The 26,507-nt window shown below is 37.5% G+C and overlaps 1 gene segment (V, D, J or C); it reads right to left on the bottom strand.

Moving 5' to 3' along the window:
* Positions 1 to 19,286: 19,286 nt before the first annotated feature.
* On the bottom strand, positions 19,287 to 26,226 carry LOC120524970. The segment is given in 5 exon segments: positions 19,287 to 19,608; positions 20,055 to 20,161; positions 21,978 to 21,995; positions 22,146 to 22,478; positions 26,202 to 26,226. Coding segments are annotated over 5 exon segments (492 nt in total).
* Positions 26,227 to 26,507: the final 281 nt, after the last annotated feature.

The raw sequence follows: 26,507 nt of genomic DNA on the forward strand, positions 1-26,507 counted from the left end.
AGCTTGGGCCTATACTTTGTCACACATGTGCGAGTAGGAGGCAGCTAAAAGGCTTGAGTAATGGTAATACCATATCAAACCAGTGGAGCAGCAGGGTGTTCTGTCTTTCTCAGTTCTATGCAGACTGTTGCCAGGAAATCCCATCAGGTCCCGGCGTCTTTGATGATGCCAGTTCCGATTCCAGGACCTTTGATGATGTCACTTCCGGTCACGATGACGTCACGTCTGGTTCCGTTCCCCAATGACATCACTTCCTCTTCAGGGGCCTCATGTATAAATGGTGCGTACGCACAAAAATGTTGCGTAAGCTTGTTTCCATGCTCAAATAGCGATGTATAAAATCTAAACTTGACATAGAGCCACGAACATTTTCATGCTAGTTAAAACTCTGGCATACGCATGTTTTCCGCTCAGTTTTGCAAACTGGCGGCACCCAGCATCAAAGCAGTGCTGTTGCTCCAGTGTGGTTTCCTTTATTGTTTTTAGATGCACATCCCTGACACGAATTTATAAATACACTGAAATTAACAGCAATATTGTTTATTAGTTTAAGGCATCTGATTTTAATTAGCCTGTAACAATATAATGGTCCACGGAATGGCCAAACTATTCCAAATACCATAGCTGCTTTAGCATTGTTACTCTCACTGCATCTACTTCTTCTTCTGTCAGCTGCTCCCTTTAGGGGTTGACACAGCAGATCATCTTTTTCCATATTACTCTCACTTTACCACTCAGAGTATTTATATCACTGTATCTGAGTGGGGAATCAAAGATCTACAGCAGCTGATTGGAAAGAGAATTATCGGTATACAGCATCTAGCACACGCTGTCTCAGCCATGCTGCCTATTTGAACTACTCTCTTATGGCAAACGCTTCAGAAACCTTTCCTGTACTGACCTTGCGGTTCAGAAACAGTTTAATCCCTCTAAATGAACTCAATCAATCCATCAAGTGCTTCTTATAGAACTGTTTGTACTTATAAGTACAATTACCTCACTGTAAACTTGCGATACAGTTATAATATTGCACAACCTGAGCCACTTTATAAAGTGCATATTTACATATGATGACAATATCATTTTAAGATGAAATGCAGCAAAATATGTTTATTACATTATACAGATAAAATTTTAACATCATTTAAATAATCTATATTGTTAAAAATTAAACATGTGAGGACACGGTGGCGCAGTGCTAGCTAGTTCAGGGATTGGTCCTGCCTCGCGCTGTATTCTTGCTGGGGCTGGCGTTACACTGGAAGGATAGATGGATAGAATAACATGTACTACGAAGATATTTCAATGTTCCTTAATAGTTTTGAAGAATCGGCATTCTCAGCTTACAGATTGCTTAACGTCTATTACAGAGCTGATTATGTGGCAATTGGTTACTTGGAGAAAGAAAAGGAAGGACAGGAATTAGAGGTTAGTATGTTTGAAAGAGACAGTAATGCTGCAATAAAATATTTCATCAAAGATCATGCAAGGCACAGAAAGCATCTTGTGAGAAGCATGAACAATCTCTGGACAGGGCGCCAGTTCATCACTATCACTGCACCACCATGTTCCCATGTTTAATAACATGCTTTAACTCCTATAATCATGAAAATATCAAGTATACATTTCAGTATTTTAATTATTCAGAGAGCTGTAATATCATGAATGTAATGGATTCTGTGTTCTGCCGGAGGAAGAGAAAGCCCGTTTAAGAAGCACATAATGATTCACACACATAGAGCACATAGAATACATACAAAACAAAGCATTTAACATGCTACTTTAGTTATGATGGTTTTTGAGAAACTAGTTTATGATGTTCTACTTTAATGACAAAAGGTTAAAGTGGAAATTTTCAGATTAAAGTTGACATTTCAAGCATTTTTCCCACTGTGTCCCTATTTTTTTTCTTTTCTCTGTATCCTAATAAGCTTTCATATGACACTCAGATGGTGGGTTATCTGAGAACTTCTTTTTTATTTCGGGCACTGTGCAACTTTGTGAACTTAAGCTTTCGAGTTTCTCCGACACTCTATGTCACTCGATCAACTTCCTTTTGTTGTTTATACCACTGTTTTAAAGCAACAAATAGCACGTTGTCCTTGCCTCCACTTGATATATGTTGAAATTCTTCTATTTCCCCCCGTGCTTTTGCCATTGCCTTTTCCCAGAACACTGAGCTTAAAGGCTATTTTTATTGATTTGCATATTCAAAAAGGCATAATTCTGGGAGGAGTTTGGGTGGGGCAGGAGGCGCATGCGTTACATTTCACGTTGACTAGGATTTATGGAGATGAAGAACGTGGAAGTTGGCGAATGCACAGATTTCTGCATCTGGATTTTTTGTGCTTAAGCACATTTCCGCTTTTGTACTTATGCTATGTTTAAGTGTGAATTCAATGTACGGTGTTATGCATGAGACCCTAGGCCTTTAAAGCCACCAACTTACCTCCAGTCTGGCAGTTCTGTTTTGGTGTCATTCTTGTGAACATCTCTGTTCAATTATTATCAAACTTTTGCAGGCAGGATATAATATACAGATGGCTGCCCCAAACCTTTTTAATGTCTGAAGTGCATTCCTTGTCACACCTTGTAATAACTGGATGCAAAGCAGGAACAACACCAGGGGCCTCATGCATAACGCTGTGCGTAGAATTCACACTTAAACATGGCATACACACAATAAAACTCCAGATGCATAAACCTGTGCATACTCCAATTCCATGTTCTTCCACTACATAAATCCTGGGCAGCGTGTAAAGTAACGCACGTGCACATGCCTGCTGCCCACCCAGACTCCTCCCAAATATACGCCTATTTAAATGTGCAAATCAATATAAATAGCCCCTTATGTTTTGCGTTCTGTGAGAAGACAATGGCAAAAGTACAGGGGAATATAGAAGAACTTCAGCAAATACAAAGTTGAGGCAAGGAAAAACAAACTATTTGTTAGTTTAAACAGCGATATAAACAATAAAAGGAAGTTGATCAAGTAACAGAGTGGCAGTGAAACTTGAAAGTTCAAGTTCAGAAAGTCGCAATGTGCTGGAAATAAACATACTTTACTGCATTTCATCTTAAAAATGATATCAAGAACTCAAAGAAGATAGGGCTTGGAAATCTGTTGACTTAGAAGTCAACACGTGACTCAGGTTGCAATATTATAACTGTAGTGCAAGTTAACAGTGGGGTGATTGTACTTATAAGCACAAACATGAACTGATGGACTGATTGAGTGCTTTAAGAGATCTTAGGATGAAACAGTTTCTGAAGCATGAGGTTCCTACTGGAAAGGCTCTGAAGTTGTTCAAATAGACTGTGCGCATAGCTGAGACAGCATGTAGACTGTACGGATAGCTGAGGCAGCATGTGCTAGATGCTGTATCCTGATAATTCTCTTTCCAATCAGCTGCTGTACAGCTGTGATTCCACACTCAGATACAGTGGGTTAAAATACTGTGAGTGTTGTACTGAAAGTAACAACGTTAAAGCAGCTATGGTATTTGGAATATTCTGGCCATTTCGTGGACCATTATATTGTTTGAAGTTGATTACAATCAGATGCCTTAAACATATAAATGAACAGTAGCACTGCTTTGACACTGGTTGTTGCCAGTTTGCAAAATCGAGTGGAGAACTTGTGTACGCAAGGGATTGAGCTAGCGTGAAAATGTGCGAGGCTTTACTCCAAGTTTAGTTTTTATACGTCACGATGTGAGCATGGAAATGGACATACTCAACATATTTGTGCATACGCACCATTTATTCATGAGGTCCCTGGACAGGATGTCAGACTACAATAGGGTGAACACACACACATCAGAGGCCAATTTAGCATAGGTTGCCCTATTGCTACCATTGTACCACAAGGCAGCCTTCCCACTTCACATACACACATACTGTATGTATAAATACATACATATTTAAATATTTTAATAACCTAGCACACAAATCTCTTTATTTTTACACTAGATGAAATCTAAAGTTAGCGGGAAAGCATATGCATTATTTAGAACTTGAAACTTTTCCCTTCCGCTTCCGCACTAGCAACACTATAAGTCATTAATTGGAAGCTAAAAGTTACTACAGGATGTGACATAACTAACATTGCTTGGAAAAATATTAACTGGACAAAAACGGTGAGCCCAAGTTGAAACAGAGACAAATGTAAAAAAGTATTAGAGTGGTTGTGAGAAAAGGAAAGAAAGCAGATTGGCATTTAAAGGGTCTTTAGAAGCAATTGTAGTGAAAATCAGGAGCGAAGTTAGCACAGAGACACCTGTAATTCCTGTTAGGCAGCCATTTCATCATACAAATTCCCAAACACCCCAATTCCTTCATCTCATCCTAGCATCATCCTACCTAGCATGTTAATACATAGAGTAGAATTCAGAAAGTAGTCAGGCTCCTTCACTTTCTTCACACAATTTTAAATGGATAGATTTGCTATACCTGTCCATCAGTCTATACTCAATAACCAGTGTCACACATGCACTTGAGGATCTCACCAAGGGCTCAGGTAATCCCAATGTTACCACCTCCAGGCAGGAGGTGGCACTGCCTTTAACTAATTCTCCTTTTCCTCTACAGCAAGGGTAGGCATCATCGGTTTTGGAGGGCCACGGTGGCTGCAGGTTTTTCTTCCAATCCAATTGCTTAATTAGAAATTATTCTTCGCTGATCTCAGACCTTATTTAATTTTATGGCTTGTTAGTCTTCAACATAATGTTCTTACATTGTATATATTTTTTTCCTTTTCAAGGAAATCATCCAAATGATTTGGAACCTAAAACAGATAGTTTTCAGTCTCTCACATTTTTCTCTAAAGTGCTTTATTAAACCAAATAGTATTTGATAAATCTACACAGGAATAAATGGAAACAAGTTAGATGGAGAACTGCTGGCTGCTTTGTGATTTGCATCTTATTTCTAATAAGGGGCCATTTAAAACAGTGAATACAGCTGTTTAAAACTGAAATAAGAAATTAAGGGTAGGGAACCTTAACAAGCGAGACCACTAAAATGAAGCAGAAAAATATCATTTGAACAATAAGTGGCTTCATTAGCAATAATTAACTTCTCATTAAGAAACGGGTGTGGAGCAAAAACCTGCAGCCACTGCAGCCCTCAAGGATCGACGTTGACTACCCCAGCTTTACAGCACTGAGCCATCACAAGGAAATGACACCTGACCCTATTCCCATCAAACACTGGAGGTGCCTACCGGCCGGGAGCAGGCAGATATAAACAGGGCAATTACAGATCATAGTCATCATTTGGACCCAGGAAGAAGAGAGAGACAGAACCCTTCTCACAGATACTAATTGAACTGCACACTAAAAGTGTACTATTGACATTATTTTACCTTACTACAGGGGTTCTTAACCTGAGGTCCATGGACCCCCCCTGGATAGGTTTCAGGGTGTCCATGAGGGTCAGATTTATATTTACTCTTCAGCCCAGTACTGTTGATTTTTTTCGAGTGAACTGTCTCACGTGATTTTTCTCGCAAGTATTTATCTCACTAATGCCTAATACATACTCATGAGAAAAATAATGCACAAGAAAAATAACAGGGAGAAAAATGTTGCATGAGAAAAATTACACGAGAAACATCATGCGAGAAAAATAGTGGTCACCATACAGGTGCTGGGGAAGGGGTCCATAGCTTTCATCAGATTTTTAAAGGGGTCAGAAACAAAAAAGGTTATGAATCACTGCCTTACTAAAACCTTTCTTGTTTTGTTCAGAATTAAAAGGGTAATCGCAGGTTGGTACACCAACAATTGTTATGTCTGCACCATCCTTTGGCCCACACCCCTAATGAAAAAATCCCAAACAGAAGTATTCAGGCTGTTAATTCAGTACTTTTGAAAAGTCCTTTTGCAACAAATTACAGCTTTTAGACTTTTTTTTACTTTATTGATATTATTGTAATCATTCCATACAAATAAATAAATTTTTACAAAAAATAGGATTGAAAACAAATCAACCCCCATGGCCATTGGCATGGCCAATGGAGTAAAACGTAATGCTAGTAAAAATAAGTAAATTGATGAGTTTAATAAGCGGATAAAGATGAATGGAGAAGAAAAAGAAATGGGAAGAGAATCTGCTTCCTCAGTTCTTTAAGGGCTTAATTTAAAATATTATTGATTAAATCCTTCCAGGTTTTGAAAAAGTTCTGCACAGATCCTCTAAGTGAGAATTAGATTTTTTCCGATTTCAAATAATATAAAACATCAATTACCCACTGGCTTAAAAGAGGAGAGTTAGGATTCTTCCAGTTTAGCAAGATAAGTCTGCATGCCAATAGTGTAGTAAAGGCAGTCACAGTTTGTTTGTCCTTCTCAACTTTAAGTTCAAGTTGGATCTTGCCCTGAAAACATTTTGGACAGTTTTAGGCGAGACAGATGTGCTTGATATATCATTTTAAGTTGAATAATTGTATGCTTTGCGCATATGAAGCTCGAGTGAATTCTCTGCATTACTACCTTCCACTCCTTTTCTGATATGTTGAGTGATAGATCTTTTTCCCATTGTCCTCTTGGATCCTTGAAAGGGAGGGACTGTAAAATTATTTTAGATATTGCAGAAATGCTGTCTGAGTCCTTGAAACTGAGCAATATTTTTTCAGGCATAGACGAAGGTGGGAGATGAGGAAAATCTGGCACGTTCTGTTTAACCAAGTTTCTAATTTGAAGATAGTGAAAGAAAAGTGTTGCTAGAAGGTTACATTTGGAATGCAAAGATGTGATCTATATAAAGTTCTCTAAGTAATTTAATGCCAAATGTTTTCCAGATACTAAAAACTCCATATGTTTGCAAGTGTTGAAAAAGGTGGTTCTCGTGCAGAGGTGCCACAGATAAAAGGTTCTCCATCTTAAAATGCTTCCTATATTGGTTCCATATTCTGAGTGAGTGAAGCACAATTGGGTTGTTAGTAAATTGGCAATAACTTGCATTTATTGGGGCACAAAGCAGGGAATATAAAGAAGTACTGCAGGATTTTATTTCTATTGCGGACCAAGCCTGTGTCTGTTCATCTATTTGTGTCCATGTTCAGGTTTTTATAGCTTGTATGTTTTTCTTGCCCAGTAATAAAACTGAAAGTTAGATAGAGCCATGTCACCTTCTGTCTTAGGTCTTTGTATCAGAGCTTTTAGTCTTCCTGGGCTAGTCTCTACAAGCTTTGCCAACTTGGATTGGTACAGTTTATTCCATTCTTCCTGGTAAATCCTCTCAAGCTTGGTTAGACTGGATAGGACGCGTCTGTAAAGTGCCATCTTCAGGTCACTACACACATGCTCTAAGGATTTATGTCTGGACATTGGCTGGGCCTCTCAAGAAAAGCGACTTGTTCTGAAGACTCTCCAGTGTTTTTTTTAACGTATGATTTGGGTCATTGTCATGTTGAAAGGTGAACTATTGCCCCAGTCTTAGGTGGCACATACTCAGCAGGCTTCCTTCAAAGATCTCTCTGTATTTGGCTACATTCATCTCCTTACCTCAATTCTGACCTTTTTCTCTACCCCATTGTGCTTGGATTTCTGCCCAAAGAGTTACATTTTTATCTTATCAGACCAGAGAATTCTTTCCTCATGCTCTCAGAGTCCAAGTGGACTTCCATACACCTTTTACTCAAGAGTAGCTTCTGCTTTGCAACTCTACTATAAACGCCCGACTGATGGAGTTAAGTTGAGATGGCCATTTTACTGACAGATTCTCATATCACAACAGATGGCTTCCAGAGGTCTGGTAAAGGGATTATTGGGTTCTTAGTCACTTCCCAGACCAAGACTGATCTTGCCCTGTTTTTCAGTATGGCCAGATGACCATCTCCTGGAAAAGTCCTGGGAGGAGTTTCAAGTTTCTTCTATTTCACAATTACTGAGACCACGTAAGCAGCTGCTTAGGGATCTATCCTAGAATGCTGCCTCCTAAAAGACGTACTTGCTAATGAAAGTTATGCATCAAGTGCTGATTATTATTTATGATTCCTGGATTTATTAATAAAAAATTTAGCAAAAGTGCATTTATTAGCATTGTACCTCCCTCTTTCCTTGTGGGAAAATTGGACTGTTCCATCATCCCTGGACCCTCCGTAGCAGGCAGCTAGTCAGAACGATTGCAAAAATTCACAAGAACTTGAGAAGCAACCACATAAACTGAGCACTGAAACTTAAAAGCTAATAGGATAAACTTGCAACAACAAAATGAAACAAGGCCATCCCTCCTGGTCAAACAAACAAAACAAAAAAGAGAAACGAAACGAAATTCATGGTGAAACTCCTGGAACTTAACTCTTTCTTCCATGCTCCTCCTGAGTCCACTGCACAATGTGATAGCACATGTGCAGCCCTACCAGCCACCCCCCTGCATTCTCAGATAAAGATGAACATGAAAATGGTCACACTGAAATTACCAGTATCACTCTCAGTGAAAAAAAACAGATCAAAATATAGGTGAGGTGTTTCCTCTCCAACACTGCCATTATGTATGACACCCCTTTATTTGACAAAAACAGCTATCAGATAAAGACCACAGATCACTGGTGAGGAGGAGACTGGTTCAGGTGACAAATAAAAGATTGTATCATATAAATAACAATGGCCACTGATTTACTAACACTAATCATTTTGTCATGTCTTTTTATAATGTGCTTAATCCAGACCTGTGTCGTGGGGGGGTGCTGGAGCCTATCCCAGATACCATAGGGCACAAGAAAGGAACAAATCCTATTTAGGGTGCCAGTCAATCGCAGGACAAACACACATATACTCACACACCAAACATACACTACAGCCAGTTTAGCATCACCAGTCCACCATACCTTCATGTCTGTGGATGGTGAGGAAACAGGAGCTCCTGGAAACACAGGAAGATCATGCAGACTCCATGCAGAGAGTACTTAGGATACAAACCTTGGTCTCCTTAGTGTGTGCCAGCATGTGTTAGAACAGGAGATTGGCAGCGTGAAGTATTGCTTGACAAAGCACCATTTCATTTTGGGAAGGATTCTTTGCACATGAAGTTGGTACTTCCCCAAATTTCCCAATATGTAGGAAAAAAACCTGAAATCTTTAAAGAATGGCAGGCTACTTCTGAATTTTGTATGTGTTACTGTATGCAGCAGGGGTCCTTTTAAAATCATAACCAAATGGTATTTTACATGGCTATTTAGGTTATCTGTAACAGATATAAACAAATAAAAAAGGGTTTATCCTGAAACCTTCATGTGGAAGGGTCTTTTGGGTACCCAAAATGGTTTTCCTTTAGCATCGCTCTGAAGAACCACCTTGGCACCTTTCTTTTTAAGAGTGTACATACAGAAAGTAGTGCCTATTCAATAATATAATATATATATATATTCAATATATAATATATATCTATATATATAATTCATATAATTATAAGCCGCCTACAAGTGAGACACCTATGGCGCACGCAGGAAGGAGCCACGCCCACCAACTCCAAGACCATTGAATACGACGACAACTCACAGAGCCACGCCCACCAACTTGGATGCGACGACACAGAAAAACCGGCGTCATTTATATTCGTCTGTCGTAGAGGTCACATGCAGCTCCGACCCACGTTGACTGTTAATAGAGGCATGTTTCTCGGAGGTGAATCGCCATATGCGGCGTGTAAAACTGTTTGCGAGGGGTATCCCATGGGATCCTTAAAACGTTCCTTTACAACTGAGGTTAAAACACAATGAAGTGAGCAGTCTTTGAAAAACGAGTTTTCGGTTACGACTCACGATCGCGTGCACCATAGCAAACTGTTTTACACGCTACATACAGCAATTCGCATCCGAGACAAACATGCGTCTTCTTAGATACTCCTGCACTTTGTAAACACCCCCCTCCCACCGTGGTCGGGTGTCTTGGTGGATTATATATAGAAAGGCAGCCAAAACCACACAGAGCAATGAAAAGTCTACGTGAGTCACAGGTGCATCTGGACTGTGTAAAGACTCGAGTGACAAGTTGGAGGTGGGCACATGAGCAGGCAGTGCATACTGAACGAGAAATCAGCAGACTAGCACGACGGACGGAGCTGAATGGACGTCCTTCTCCTCTCCTCCCGTTCCACCCTGAGCACCGCACGGACGAATGTGTGTTGGTTCGTTCCGTGCATTGGTTAAAACCCAATGAATGAAGCAGTCTTTAAAAACCAATAAGCCCTGTGCCTCTGTTTCATTACCGTCTCACCTGCTTCACCAATGCAGGCCCCGCAACAGGCGATCCGGCGGCATCATTCCCATGACCCGCCGGGCAGCCAACTGGGTAACCAAAGTCTTTGGGTTCAGGGGGGAGTATGGTTACAAAGCTGAAACTTAAAGGAATTGACGGAAGGGCACCACCAGGTGTGGCGCCTTTCGCTTCATTTGACTCAACACAGGAAACCTCACCTGGCCCAGACATGGACAGGATTGACAGATTGATAGCTCTTTCTTGATTCTGTGGGTGGTGGTGCATGGCAGTTCTTAGTTGGTGGAGCGATTTGCCTGGTTATTTCCGAAAACGAACGAGACTCCCGCCTGCTAAATAGTTACACAACCCAACAGCGGTCGGCGTCCAAATTCTTATAGGGACAAGTGGCTTTCAGCCATGTGAGATTGAGCATTAACAGTTTTGTGACGCACTTGTATGTCCGGTACTGCACGTGCGCTACACTGAATGGATCAACGTGTGTCTACCCGGCATGGGGAGGCGTGAGTAAGCTGTTGAACCCCATTCGTGATGGAGACCGTGGCTTCCAATTGTTCCCCACGAACGAGAAATTATATATAAAAAAAAGCATCCGGAACCGCAAAGAACAATGAAAAATCAACGTGGAAACCGACTGAGGCGGTGTTTGGAAAATTAACAGTCAACGTGACTCACAGGTGCGTGTGGACTGTACACAGACGAAAGCGACTCAGGTATGGAGTTGGGGTCGGGCACATAAGTGGGCAGTGCGTACTGAACGAGCGCCGTTCAACCCCGTCCTTCGCTTTGGAAGGAGAAAACGCAATGGCGCTCCTCTGGTTTTCAGTCACGGACAATTGTATGTTGGTTCGTAGCGTGCATTGTTGCAATGTTACTTTTCTTGGTGGTTTATTAAATTACGGATTTTTCAAATGTTTATTTTTTCCTCTGTACTTAAAAATCATTTAAAAAGCGGCCTGATTATGCGGCGTATGCTACGCCGCGTGTTGGCTAGTATTCAATAATTTTTGTCCAAAAATGTTTAAACGTTCCAGGGGTTTGTAACCTTTCATATCCATGCAAAGTATAGGGTCTGAGAAGGCCTAAACTATTGCATTCATCTTGTTTTGTGTATAAAGATATTCTGCACAAAAAAAATTCAGCCTTTATTATTCCAAGTATTTTCATATTATTATATTAATTGGCATTTGTCATAGTGAATATCAGGCAGCTCATATGGCAGGGCTCCTTCATCCATCCATCCATTATCCAACCCGCTATATGCTAACTACAGGGTCACGGGGGTCTGCTGGTGCCAATCCCAGCCAACACAGGGCGCAAGGTAGGAAACAAACCCTGGGCAGGGTGCCAGCCCACCACAGGGCTCCTTCAAGTTTGTTTAATAAATGATTTCCATTGGAACTGCTGCAGTGGTAATCTAAGACATTGTTTAATACTAAATTTCCATACAGCTTTTATACTATGTGTCTTTTTGGTGTTACTGAAAATTTCCACCAAACACTAACAAGACACACACATATCAGGAATAAAAACGTGTAAAAAGTTATTTTCAGGAAATTATAGTCTAAGAAGGAAACTCCCACAAATAAACCTAGATCAAATTAACTTCACTGAAAACAGAGCAACAGAAAGAAATCTAACCAATGAGTTACAATGTGAAATGTGAATTCCACCTATTGTTCCACTGTCCCAGATATTTGGTAAGGACGCACTCTATATCTGTAGCCATTAGAGGGCAGCAACACATTTTATTCATTCATTCATTTTAGGAACAACTTTTCACCTTGAACGTCACAGGGAGATCACCATGTGGATTAAAGATCTGGCTGAAAGCTTCACTGAGTTGGTCTTCAGTTCATTGTAAGGCACTCTTTACACACACTAATTAAGGTCACACAGTTTCTTTTTTTGTCAATGAATCCAGCATTTGGAATGTGAAAAGAATCTAAAGATACTGAAAGATACTGTTAACTGTCAGCAGAACTGAAGTCAGGTATGTTGGAATTGCAGAAGTAACCAACTAACCACTGAGCCATAGTCAGCTCAAGCAGAATTTACGTCTGAGAGGCTCCAAGAAATGCTTATACATAACATTAGGAATTCTATGGGCTACATAACAAATTGTCCATTTGTTGTATTAAATAGCTTTATGAAGTCAAGTAAAAGCTTTCTTAGGTTTAACAACTTCCACTTTCCACATCACTGAGAAATTGAATAATGGGACAAAGAGAAAACACGTATTATGAGAGTACATCTATTTTTGAGTTTAAAAATAATACACAATATGTGTTATATTTTTGCTTCATGTACTCTTGAATGAGAAATGTATAAAAAATTTAATTTGTGTTTAGTAAGCCTTTCAACTTTTTGGTCCAGTTTCAGAGATAAGAGGCATTTTAGTACAAAAAGTGAAAGAACTTGAATATAAAATAACTTCAAATGACTTATCAAAGTTATAAAAATCACATAAAATTAAAAGCAACCTGTGAATAACTTTTATATTGAAAGAAAAAGAAATGATATTGGAAAGAATTTTGCAAATGTGTTTCAGAGCCACAAGAGGGTGGCATCAGCCTTTCAAAGACTTGAGGATCTTCCACCTGTAGTCTCTTTCTGAAAGGCAGAATGGTCCTATTTTACTGCAAATGGGCTTCTTTTTGTGCTCTCTCTCTCTCTCTCTCCCTTTTTTAATCCATCCATTCATCCATCTATCCTCCCATTCATTTTCTACTCCTGCTGTATCCGAGGTCTGATTCCTTGGAAGCCCACTGGACATAATGCATGGAATTTTTTAAGATCCAGCTAAGGATCAAAAATTAACTTAACATGCATTTTTATTTTTGTAAAAATAAATCACTTAATTTATTTTCTACTGATAAGCTTGGAGTATTGTTTATATTTCCAAATACATCCTTCCATTAAACCTCCATCCATCCATTATCCAACCCACTATATTGTAATTACAGGGTCACGGGGGTCTGCTGGAGCCAATCCCAGCCAACACAGGGCACAAGGCAGGAAACAAATCTATCTATCTATCTATCTATCTATCTATCTATCTATCTATCTATCTATCTATCTATCTATCTATCTATCTATCTATCTATCTATCTATCTATGATATAGTGCCTTTCACATCTATCTATCTATCTATCTATCCTTTTGCTGTTTTTTTCTTCTATGAATTCACACACATGCTATATGTAAATATCTTACGCTAGGTTACACTGTGGCTCTAAATTGCTCTGGTGTGAGTGACGGATCCCCTGTAATGGATTGACACCATTTACAGGGCTTGCTGCTATCTTTTAAATGATTTGCTCTGAATTCTTAGGACCATGTAATGGATAAAGAATGTTTGAGAAATGAATATATTACTGTTGTTATACGTGGTGCAGTAGTAGTAGCTGCTTTATAAATTTATGACCCAGGCCCTCCCTGAGTGGAGTTTGCATGGTCTACCCATGCCCATTGTGGGTTTCCTCATGTTCCTCTAGCTTTCTCCTACCATCCAAAGATGTGAAGGTTAGGTGGACTGACAACTCTGAATTTGCCTGTGTGCATGTGTTCACCCTATGATGGACAGGTGACCCATCGAGGGATTGTTCCTGCTTTGCACCCTATGCTTGCTGGGATAGGCTTATTCCCCATGCGACCCTGTTCAGGGTTAAGTGGGCTTAAAAAGTGGTATGGTATTATTATTATTATTATTAACGATTGACATTCATTTCCATACATTGATCCATACACTTTTATTTATCTAAGAAATATTAAAGGAGTCAGGTCTTCTCCAATAATTTATATTGTACAATTTATGCTAAGAGATATACTCTGACCTTAGGGAAAGGTGGTATATAAATAAAATGTAGTATTATTATTATTTGAAAATAAAGACCTAAATCTGATTTGTAATTAATGGTTGTGAATATTTGTATGGCCTTGCAGTTAGGACACCTGGGTTTTCTTCCCAGTTTCTCCCTGTGTGGAGTTTGCATGTTCTCCCCGTGTCTGTGTAGCTTTCCTCTGGATACTACGGTTTCCTCCCACAGTCCAAAGACATGCAGTTTAGGTGGATTGGCGATCCTAAATTGTCCTTAGTGTGTGGTTGTGTGTGCGTGTGTGTGCCCTGCGTTAGGTTGGTGCTCTGGCTGGGATTTGTTCCTGCTTTGTGCCCTGTGTTGGCTGGGATTGGCTCCAGCAGACCCCCATGACCCTGCAGTTAGGACAGCGTTTCTCAACCTTTAAGTATTTGCGACCCGAGTTTCCATAACAGTTTTAATCGCGTCCCCCCTTTTTTGAAATGTAGATGCATATTTTATTATACCTACTTAACTTTTATTGACATTTATCTATCTGTATATTTATTATTCTAGTATCAGAATGTAGTTTAAGTTAATTTGTTTTGGTTTCAACAGATGTTTTTTTCATATTTTTGATTCTTGTTTTCTTTTTTTCACATCTTCGCGCCCTTCTAGGGGGGCCCATCCCACAGGTTGAGAACCACTGAGTTAGGATATAGTGGGTTGGATAATGGATGGATGGAATATTTATATGTCTTTCTATTTGTCTGTTTTATACACTCACTGATCAAATCAGCCTCATGTCTTCATGGCATGGATTCCATAAGATAATATTACTTTGAGATTTTGGTCTATGGTGACAAGTTTGCATAATGCAGTTTCTGCAGATTTGTCACCTCACATTAATTCAATAAATGGCAAGTTAAGAGCACTAAAAACAGAGTAGAATAAGAAAGACAGAAAGAAAGAAAGAAAGAAAGAAAGAAAGAAAGAAAGAAAGAAAGAAAAGAAAAAAAGAAAACAGATGTAGTGTAGTAGACAAGTGGCTTAGTTGGTGGACTTTGTGCATGCACCTTGACATTCTTCCTGCTCTATGCAGGCTAAATGGGACAGCAGGTTTCATTTTGTGTTTTCTTAATGTAATGATAATGTAGGTTACCCCTTTGATCATCCCTACATAAGAATATAAATCTTTTTTATGCACACATGTGTGTATTTGGTAAAGAAACACCTGCTTGACAGTTACCTTGGTGTCTTCCTCACCTGAAAAACAGAGGCACATATTTTACATTTATGACTCCATTTTTTTTATTTTTTTTTAACCTTTAAGCTAACAGGAAGCTTTTTGTGGTTTTCATAACTTACTTGTTTTGCAGCAAAGCCAAATGAAGCTTTGGGCAAAGTAACAAGGAACAGAAAACCACAAGCTACTCAGCTAAGTACACTGCTGTGCTGCAAAGCGCTGCACATAAAAAGCTGCTCTAGTTTCCAACTATGACTGTAGACATACATCTGTAAAAAGATACCAGTTCTGGCTTTGCTTGGGCGTCAACAATCTTTAGATTTCTTTAGTTTCATGTAAATAATCAAGTGAAAAACAGCAAACAAGAAAGCTTTCTGAAGTTCCATTCTTTACAACATGTGCCCAAACATCTCAGTGCAAAACAGTGGAAAATATTATTTGGAAAACAGTAGTCATTTAAATTTTAATATAAGTGACAGCATCATCCTGGCGGAGCTCCAATGTACACCCATACGGTTGCATGGGAGTTGTGTCAATGGGTTATTCTGCTGGGTTTCTTGTGGGCTACCATGAGGAGCTATGGGGGAGGAAGATTTCTTGCTTTAAGCAGGTTCAGTTTGATCAGGAAGTGCTTTGTGGATGTGATATGTTGGCAGTGGACATACTTCTGGGTCTGGCATAAAGGAAATGCTATGCCTCACCCAGACAAGTTGAAGATGGGAGAGGAGTAGAACAAAAATTGCCTGTGAGGACTGAAGAAAGAAAGAAAGAAAGAAAGAAAATTGTTTATTTGATGCGTTATTATGTTAAAAAAATAGTTACTTGAACTGGATTTGGGTCTGTGAGGTTGTTAGGATATTAGACCATTTGAACATTTAAAAAATCTTGACAAGAACAGACCATTCACCACAAGCTCATCCATTATATTGACCCAGATTGTCAAGTCAAGATCTGAAGGTTCCCAAAGTCCTGCTGCCCACCACACCACTTGGTAATTTATTCCATGTGTCTATGTTTTTATTGCATGAATAAAAACTATTTAATATTTGTATGAAATCTGCCCATAACAAATGTCCAACCTCAGCCCTGTGTTGCTGTGGCAAAATTTATTTTAAAGAGACAATCGTGTACTGTTTCCCATCATAATTTTACACACGTCTCCTCTTAATCTTTGTTTGCTTAAACTGAAAAGATTCAACTCCTTTAATTTCTCCATATAGTTCACCTTGAATCTGTCTAATCAATTTTCCTCAGAACGTTCTCTATTGCTGCTGTGTCTTTTTTGTTATATGGAGACAAAACTGCACACGGTCCTCCGGGTGAGGCCTCACTACTATTTTATTCATTTTAAGCATATCCTCCCTTGAATTATAATCCACACTTCTTGATATATAACCTAACATCCCATTAGCCTTCTGGATCACTTCTATACACTGTGTTAATATAGATAGTGATGTGACTCCTAGGTCCTTCTCATTAGGTGTACTTTCGATTTTCAGACTTCCCATTGTGTATTCAATCTAACATTTCTACTATCACATGTAATACTTTACATTTACTTACTTTAAATTTTTATGCTGTCCTAGTTTCTCTGTAACAGTTTAACAAATGCTACATTATCTGCCCTTCCACCTAGCTTGGTATCATCTGCAATCTTAGCTATCTTTTTGATGAAATTTTTGTCCAGATCGGTTTCATATATTAAAAAGACCAGTGGTCCTAGCGCTGATCCTTAAGGGGACATCACTTTTAATATCACCTGATACAGTTCATCATATCATTACTTTATTTGAGCTACTTTTATTCTCACCTTCAGACTTTGCCCTGAATTCTCACTTCTTTTAGTTTAATTTTAGTTTACAGCACTCAGGTTTCCCAGGTAGTCTACTATTTAACTACAGGATAAGCCTGATTGTGTTTAGCTTTCGAGATTAGAGAAACTTGGACACTTTCACACTGGTGTCTGGGGTTTAGGGATGCCCCTTACAGATCTGAGAAGACCCCTACAGGCCACAAATCATTAGTGATTCTTCCATTTCAAACATTTTTTGTGTTTTATTATTTGAAACACATTTTGAGCTACATGTTTTCATGAAAATATATAAATTGAACTTGGTCCATAATGGCTCATAACTGTCCACAGTTAATGAATTTGGCATTAGGAAGTCAAATGGGCCAAATTCTTAATGGGATGGAGGTCATCTATGCAGAGATCTGAAGAGATTTTTGGATGGTGGAAGTGAACAAACAATCCCAGTAAAGGGCTGGTATGTTTAACAGTGAAGTCCTGCAGTCATTTTTCTTAATTTATGTATTGTATTACAACCTGTGATTACCCTTGTTTTGCATTTTTTAAGCTTATCAAAGTACTATATATGTATAATAAGTGTGGTTGTGTTTTTGTTTTCTTTTAGGTACTACTCAGTCTTTAAGTGTTACGTGTTTATCATTCCCATTCATCTGCATCTCACCACAAGGAAAAATGCAGTATTTTTAGAATTTTCTTATTTATGAAATAAATAAATAAATAATTGTACAAGTTGAGCATTTCTTATTATACTTAGGCATAAACATTTGTTTTCATTATCAGTCATATTCTTTATTGTGGTGCAGTCATTTGTAATGAAGCAAACAGTAATAATATAATATATGTGTGACTCTTTATATATATACTGTATATAGATGATATACTTTAATAAATTATCTTCATTTTAGAATTTTTTCCAACAAATAAGTAAATAGACATCCTAGGGCCCCTATACAGCCCAGATAAATCAGTACCACTTTAGAATAAGGGCTCTAATGGCTACCTAAACTTTTGAAATGGCACACTTGCACACATACACACACACTTGTGTGACCATTTCTTCATTGAATACTTATTTCTGACTGTTCATCTAAATGTAAAATAAAAATGCACTATGGCAGGACTGACCCTCATCCCGGATTTTCAACACTTTGTAAAGAGAAAATGTTATATTCTATAGCTGAATTGCTCTTCACAACCACATAGTTATATGTTTATTACTTCAAAGTGCAATAATGTCTTACTTTGTAGTTGTATTCCCTCTTTTGGGAAAGTGGCGAGGACTGCAAAGGTTTCACGTTAAAATCCACGTTTAGTAATTTTTGCATGTCATGCGGAGGAGAATTAAATTTTATTGTGTCTTAATCAGACATGGGAGTAAGAATTTTACTTTACCTTGATTATGAAACTAAACTCACATATTCCAATTTAGACATCTTTGGTGGACAAACCAGTCCTGGAAACATTCGACTATTGTGTGCCAGACTGCAGCATAGGACGGATACGCTCACACCGGCCAGAATACCCCATGTAGATAGTAAGGACCAGGTAAGAATGGACAATTGTCTGTTTTATGTGCACTACATGTTGTAATCAGGCATACTCTGCGAACCTTGATGTATTTGCCTTCTCGTTACTACGTGTCTTTCATTCGAGAAGGCAAACTACTGTTTAGCAATTCAGTGCAGCCATTTAAAACAGAAGCCCTATAATATGTTCTGCTGCTTCTAGTAGCAAGTCATTTTCTTTCTTTCTTTCTTTCTTTCTTTCTTTCTTTTATAGACCCTACATTTTTTGTTTCCAATATCCCCAAAGACACAAGTGTTAGATTAATTGGGGATACTGGCTGTTTGTGCTTGAGTTAGCCCAGGACATTCCGTCCAGGTCGGGTTCCTTCGTGCCTCAAGCAGGTTTAAGAATATTTCAATATGCAGCATTCTTATGTATCATTAAATTGCACTTCTAAATGCTATCTAAAGCAAACCCATTTAGGGACTAGTATGTTTAACAGTAAAGTCCTGCAGTCATTTTTCTTAATTTATGTATTGTATTACACCCTGTGATTATCCCTGTTTTGCATGTTTGAGCTTATCAAAGTACTATTTAAGTATATTAAGTGTGGTTGTGTTTTTGTTTAGATCAAAGTGGCACGTAGAAGTTTATATGTGTGTGTTGTGGTCATGCAGAATTAGATAAGAAATTCAAGAAACAATTGATAAAATTCATAAGCCATTTTTAATACACTGGACGTGACAATTCGAGACAGTTAAAACACAATAGTTAATAAAATTGCATACTATACTAAAAATACAAGCAACTTTCAGTTTTGTTATGAAACAAGGCTTATGTGAAGTAAAGCATAAAGAAGAGAAATAAAATTAATGTAAAATGATATAAAAAATCAACAAATGCCATTTGTATTAATCAGTGCAGAAAATGAAAATAATACTTTTGATAAATGCAAACATAAATTTTATATTGAGATTAAGAAAACAATGATTTCAGGTTCATTCATCATTGGAAATCTTTTGAGTGCAGCTGCAAAAGAACACAAAGAAGGTCAAAAAGACTCATTTCATTTCATCATTTTTCAATCTGCTTTGTCCTTAACAGGATCAGAGGGGCTGCTGGAGCCTATCCCAGCTAGCGTAGGGCAGAAGGCAGGAAGAAGTCCAGGACAGGGCACCAGTCCGTCGCTGGGCAAACACACAGAAACACACATACCAGGGACAATTTAGGATTGACTAGCATTTCGGAAACTGTTAGTCATGTCTGACTATGTAATAACTCTGAAACTTTTCAATATACAAAGGAAAAATAGTTACAGCAATGTGCTGGATGAGTGAATATTTATTTACTTTATTTAAACAATGATTTAGTATGCATTTGGCATGAACAAGCCATATATTTAAAAATGATTACACATATCAGTTTGAACTTTATTAAGTTTAGTAAGTCTCCATACTGACAGGAATATTGCTTACCTTTGTTTTCCACAAAACAATTGTAAGTAGGAATCCATACAGCACACTTTTTCCAATAAATATTAGATATGCAAATGTCACAGTTTTGCTGTTTTTCTTAACTGATTCTGAGAGTAGAAAAAGGAAATAAAAAATCAAAAACAATTATATGATCATTACAGGAACAGTTGTATGAAAATAGCTAAATCAGGCTTGTTAAGCAGTGTTGTGTATGTCTCAGTAAATACATAATCCTTAATATACTCAAACCAGTAAATCCAATCCAGTGTCTTGGAAAGCTGAAGCCTATCTGAGCAGCACTGGAATTCAGAGTAAAGCAGTATATCAGTATCAGTCTGTTGAAGGTTTATTTTAACACAGGTGTTACATAAACAAAATGTATTATTATTATAATAATAATAATAATAATTATTAACAATAATAATATTCAGTGCTACCATTCGCATTGCATATATTGGAATGTATTTTGTAATGCATGAAGTAATAAGAAATTAATTAACTAGGATGGAGTGATGGCACAATGGCAAAGGATCTGCGGTGGTGTCTGAAAGGTTGCCAGTTCAAATCCTGTTACTGCCAGAAGGGATCCTACTCCATTGCGCCCTGGAGCAAGGCCCTTAAGCTGAACGTTGCTCCAGGAATGCTGACCCTGTACTCTGACCCTCAAAAATCATGTGACCAGACAAAGTACAGGGTGGCCCATGTTTATGTATATGACGTTTCACAGGTTGTTGCATTTAAACTACTGTGTATGTCCTATCTGGAAAATCCTCATTGGCAGCATTAACCAAACGAGGATGATATGACTTTAAGTTCAGGTACTTCATTTTTCCTGGCAGCGTTGTGTGAGAAATGTTCAGCACTTTTTACACACGCTGCTGTGTTTTCGGTTTCTCAGGTGAATTTTGAAAGGCATTCGCCACAAGAGCTGTGTTGGCATCAGTACGTACACTCCTGGGCCTACCTGCTTTCCTATGGGGTTAACTAAAAGACAAGGTGTATCAAAATTGCATCCACAATGTGGCTAAGCTACGTGCAGCAATCACAGAAGAATTTCAGAGGATACCAGTACAGACGTGCCAAGCCGCCTGTGACATCATTGCTCTTCGTCTTCAGGCGTGTATCAATCTGGATGGCATATTGGTGGAGCACGCCATGGAGAACAGGGCATGAAAAACATTTAAGGTACTTAAGGTTCATGTTCCATTATGTAACTTGATAATAACATCGGTACTTTTCTGACAATAACGCCTTTTCAATTATATACATAAATATGGGCCACCCTGTATATTAATAAAATGCATTGCACTTTTCATGCTAACGGATGGTGCACCACAAACATTAACACTTTAATGAATGGCATATAACATAGACATAGCAACTACACAAAGACACTTGTCCTTTAATTAGGGTGGATTATTATTACAATGACACGCATATGGAGCCAATTTGGAAACGCTCCATGCCCGTCTTCAGGTATTGTAAGACACTGGGAACAAAGATGAACTCAACTTGGACAAAATTTGGCCATGGAATTAAACTAAAGGATAGAGAGTCCATGTGGCAGATGCGCTTCCCACTGAATCACCAAGCTGCCCATGCCTTAATACAGCATTCCAGTAAATACAGGATTCATTAAAAACAAAATCATTGCAGCTTATTTGTAATGTTCTTCAGACCAATAAAATTCTTTAAACTAATTATTTGCACTTGCTAAAATAGTCTAACATTTTGAAGTATAGCTATGCATATAAATTATAAGTAATTTCTCCTTATACAAGAAATAAAACAGAAAATTAAATCTTCAAATATTGACTAAAACATGATGTAGGCATCAAGCAAAACTAAGGCCTACAAGTAAGTAAAACAGGCCTAGTAACTTTCAAAAATGTAGTGTACTGAACATAGTGAATAAATACTTACCTGTCCTCTTCACACAATCTGAAAAATTGTAAAAGGAAAAAGAAGGACTTATTATATTAAAACTCCATTTTACTGAATTGTGTATTTAAGTATAAAGCTTTGTTTATAGGCAGGCTTTTTAAAAAAGACTTAATAGTTTTAAAGATGTTATGCTTTAACTGGTCGTACCTTGTGATCCGTGTATAGATCTCCTGTAAGTCTCAGTTCCATTTTCCATGCCAAATGTCACAATGCAGGTAAACTTGTTATCAGGGTTGCACCAGACACTTTTTGGCACTCTTAACCGGCTGCTGACACCATACAACTTTGTGTGGCCATTCAGCACTGGGGTGTCAGTTTTAATTCTTGTTGGCTCGTTCAGTTGTGGCAAATCCCAGGTAATAGTTATGTGGTCAGGATAAAAATCAGTCGTTAGACAAATCAGTGTCACCCGATTCCTTTTGCAAAGTTCATCTTGTGATGGACTGAGGATTTCCAGAGTTGGTTCAGTGACATTCTTCTCTAATAAAAAAAAAAAATGTATTTTAGGTTCTACAGTCTTTAAGTGTTAAATGTCCCATTCATCTGCATCCCGCCTCAAGGAAAAACACAGTATTTTTTTAATTTTCTCATTTATCAAATATTATATATATATATATATATATATATATATATATATATATATATATATATATATATATATATATATATATATACAAGCTGAGCATTTATGGATAAACATTTGTTTTCATTGTTGTCATTTTTTTATTGTGGTGCAGTCAATTGTAATGAAGCAAATAGTAATAATATATGTGTGACTCTTTATAGATGATATACTTTCATAAATTTTCTTCATTTCAGAATTTTTTCCAACAAATAAGTAAATAGACATTCTAGGGCCCCTATACAGCCCAGATAAATCAGTACCACTTTAGAATAAGGGCTCTAATGGCTACCTACCTAAACTTTTGAAATTGCACACTTGTACACACACAGACACACACGCATGCATGTGACCATTTCTTTATTGAATACTTATTTCTGACTGTTCATCTAAATGTGTCCTTCATAGCCTCATAGTTATATGTTTATTATTTCAAAGCACAATAATGTCTTATTTTGTAGTTGTATTCTTTTTTTGGGGGTGGATAGGGAAGTGGTAAAGACTGCAAAGGTTTTACGTTAAAATCCACGTTTAGTAATTTTTGCTTGTCATGTGGAGGAGAATTAAATTTTATTGTTTCTTAATCAGACATGGGAGTAAGAATTTTACTGTTCCTTGATTATGAAGCTAAACTCACATATTCCAATTTAGACATCTTTGGTGGACAAACCTGTCCTGGAAACATTCGACTATTGTGTGCCAGACTGTAGGACGGATACGTTCATACCCCATGTAGACAGTAAGGACCAGGTAAGAAGCAGAAGACAAAATGGACAATTGTGTGTTTTATGTGCACTACATGGTGTAATCAGGCATAACTGCGAAACTCGATGTATCTTCCTTCTCCTTTCTCCGTGTCTTTCATTCGAGAAGGCAAACTACTGTTTAGCAATTCAGTGCAGCCATTTAAAGCGGAAGCCCTATAATATGCGCTGCTGCTTCTAGTACCAAGTCTTTCTTTCTTTCTTTCTTTCTTTCTTTCTTTCTTTCATACCCCCTACATTTTTGTTTCCAGTATCCCCAAGTACACGAGTGTTAGATTAATTGGGGATACTGGCCGTTTGTGCTTGAGTTAGCCCAGAAGGACATTCCGTCCAGGCCGGGTTCCTTCGTGTCTGAAGCAGGTTTAAGAATATTTCAATAAGCAGCATTTTCACATATCTTTAAATTGCACTTCTAAGTGCTATCTAAACCTACCTAGACCCTCATCTCACTTTAATCTTCTAGCTGTGTTTTTGTCAAACCTTTTACAATCTCTACTGCAACATGTTAAGCACGAACATTTTTCGGATTACTAAACTTCCGTTTCAATAAGTGGCATATGTCAGCGTTTCTCAACCGTTAAGTATTTGCGACCCGAGTTTTCATAACAGTTTTAATCGCGCCCCCTCCTAACATTTTTTTGAAATGTAGATGCATATTTTATTATACCTACTTAACTTTTATCGACATTTATCTAACTCTATATTTATTGTTCTAGTATCAGAATGTAGTTTAAGTTCATTTGTTTTAGTTTCAACAGATTTGTTTTCATATTTTTGATTCTTGTTTTCTTTTTTTCACATTTTCGCGCCCCCTTTTTGTTACTTCGCGCCCTCTTAGGGGGGGCGCCCTACAGGTTGAGAACCACTGGCTTATGTCGAATAAGGAAATGTCATGTTAATTTATTCATTTATCTATTTAAATTTACTTTAAATACTTTAACTAAATAAACTGTGAGAAGTACCGGTATGTGCTATTTAAATATTTTATACTTTTTCATGCCGCTAATAATTTCTATACGGATTCGGATATCTGAACTCTCACTTTAAACAAACTGAGGAAATGACTCGAAAACAGGCAAAAATCTGTCCTGCAATAATAATAATAATAATAATAATAATAATAATAATAATAATAATGAAGAATAAGAAGTTAATCAGTAGTAAGAAATTAATAAAAAAAAAGTAAAAGTGACAGATCGGTCTCACGCAACCCATTCGAAATATATATTACAGTTTTTCTTTTCTATGTTCAACTTCTAATTTAGTTTTTACTTTTAGTTGTGTGGTTACTCTTTGAATCTTTGCTTGACAAACAACCATTTGATTTTATAATGGGTTCTTTGCCTATTGGGTGTTTGGCCTTTGAAACTCTGTAAACTAAACAGACATCTTTTGTATTTATTACACTAAAAGAACAGAGACAGAACAAGAAAACAAGAGCACGATTTACTGTATGCAGCAGGAATCATTTCAAAGTCATGAATATAGTAGTATTTTAAAAATCTGATACCATGTCATGGCTTCTTATGGAAACTGTTGCAGGTCTAAAGTTAAATAAAGGTTCTTTCTGGAACCACTTTGGCCCGTTCAGTTCTAGGAGTGCACTTGCGGCCTTTCGATACAGATGTACAGTGTGATTTAAGAAATATGTTTGTTATATTTTTCCATGGACAGTACGAGTAATAGCCAGGGCTAATTCCTGGATTTTAAACCTGGAAATAAATTCCAGCAATGCTAAATACTAGTTGCACACGATCAACTACTAGAGCACAAAAATGTTACGTGAAGTTTATATTACAAAAAGACTTAATCGAAAATGAAAATTCGCAAAATGGCCCAGGAGAGAACGTTAACTAACAAAAGTTTTAAAACATTTTTTTTCTTTTTTTAAATATACAAAAGACTTAAGAGTCGTGTCTTTAACAATACCATTAAAATAGAAATCCTCAAATTGATTAAATATAAACACTCCAAATTGGATTAAATTGGAAATTTTATAATTGTTCACTATATGCAGAATTTTAATTTAATAAATTGCGTACATAAACATGTTCCTTACCTAGAACAGTTAGTCTGGTGCCACTTCCGAAATAACTTATATCGCTAGCAGCACAGCGCGCTTTAACTATAGGAAAACTCTCAACGCTTTTGTAATTTCATTAGTGGTTTAAATTTATTGCCTTGCTTATATGCATTTATACTTTCTTTTTTAAGATTCTTTGGGCAATAAAATGCTATCCCTGGACAGTATCTGCATAGAAGGGCAGTGACAAGGGGTGTACAGAGCTCACAGAGGCACTTTTATTTTAATTTTAACCGTTTATAACATATGGAAACGATTTTCAAAGATGACATAACCGATAAGTCTTTCATTTCTTACCTGTCAGGTTCCAAATCCAAAACAGGTTACTTTTTATTTCTTTTTAACCGAAGAGATATTCGAATTTAGGATTTTGACCTAACCAATGTCTTCCATTTTCATTTCTGATTTGTCAGTCTGGTTCCCTATCCGAACGTTTATGAAAAAAACAATGGTACATGTGCCACAGTCACAAACCTGCATGTGAGTTAGATTACTCGAAAATGAGTGGATTGAACGAAAAAAGAGACGAACGAAAATAACAGAAATAAACAAATAGACGATTCTTCTTACCTAGTACAGTTAACTTTGTTCCTTTACCAAAAATCAGGGGGGAAGTATTTGATCACAGTTGTGTAAGCCTTTTCTAAAACTGCACCTTCTCTGCATCTTTTCTTAAGTAAACACTTATTTTGCCTTTCGTTTCCCATTCTGTTCAGAAATAAAAATTTGCTTACCAAAGACCATCACTTTAGTTCCTTTTCCGAAATATACTGGATTTTAACTCACAGCATTTAAAATTAAGTGAAAAATTCTCGTGCATCATTTAACAGGGAGTTTAAAAAGCTTCAAGTACGAGAGGCAGAATTTTCACAGGGTTTTCAACGGTCTGCCTTTGTTAATATGAGTTAATATTCTTTCACGAGAAAATTATAATTTCTAATTTTGAGTCTAATTTTAACCACATGATGGAAAGATTTTAAAACTTGTCCTAATCGATATGTCTTTTATTTCTTCTCCAAACGTTAACTGAGCAAATTACG

The sequence above is a fragment of the Polypterus senegalus genome, chromosome 3 (genome assembly GCF_016835505.1).
Source record: "Polypterus senegalus isolate Bchr_013 chromosome 3, ASM1683550v1, whole genome shotgun sequence".
Classification (NCBI taxonomy): Eukaryota; Metazoa; Chordata; class Cladistia; order Polypteriformes; family Polypteridae; genus Polypterus; species Polypterus senegalus.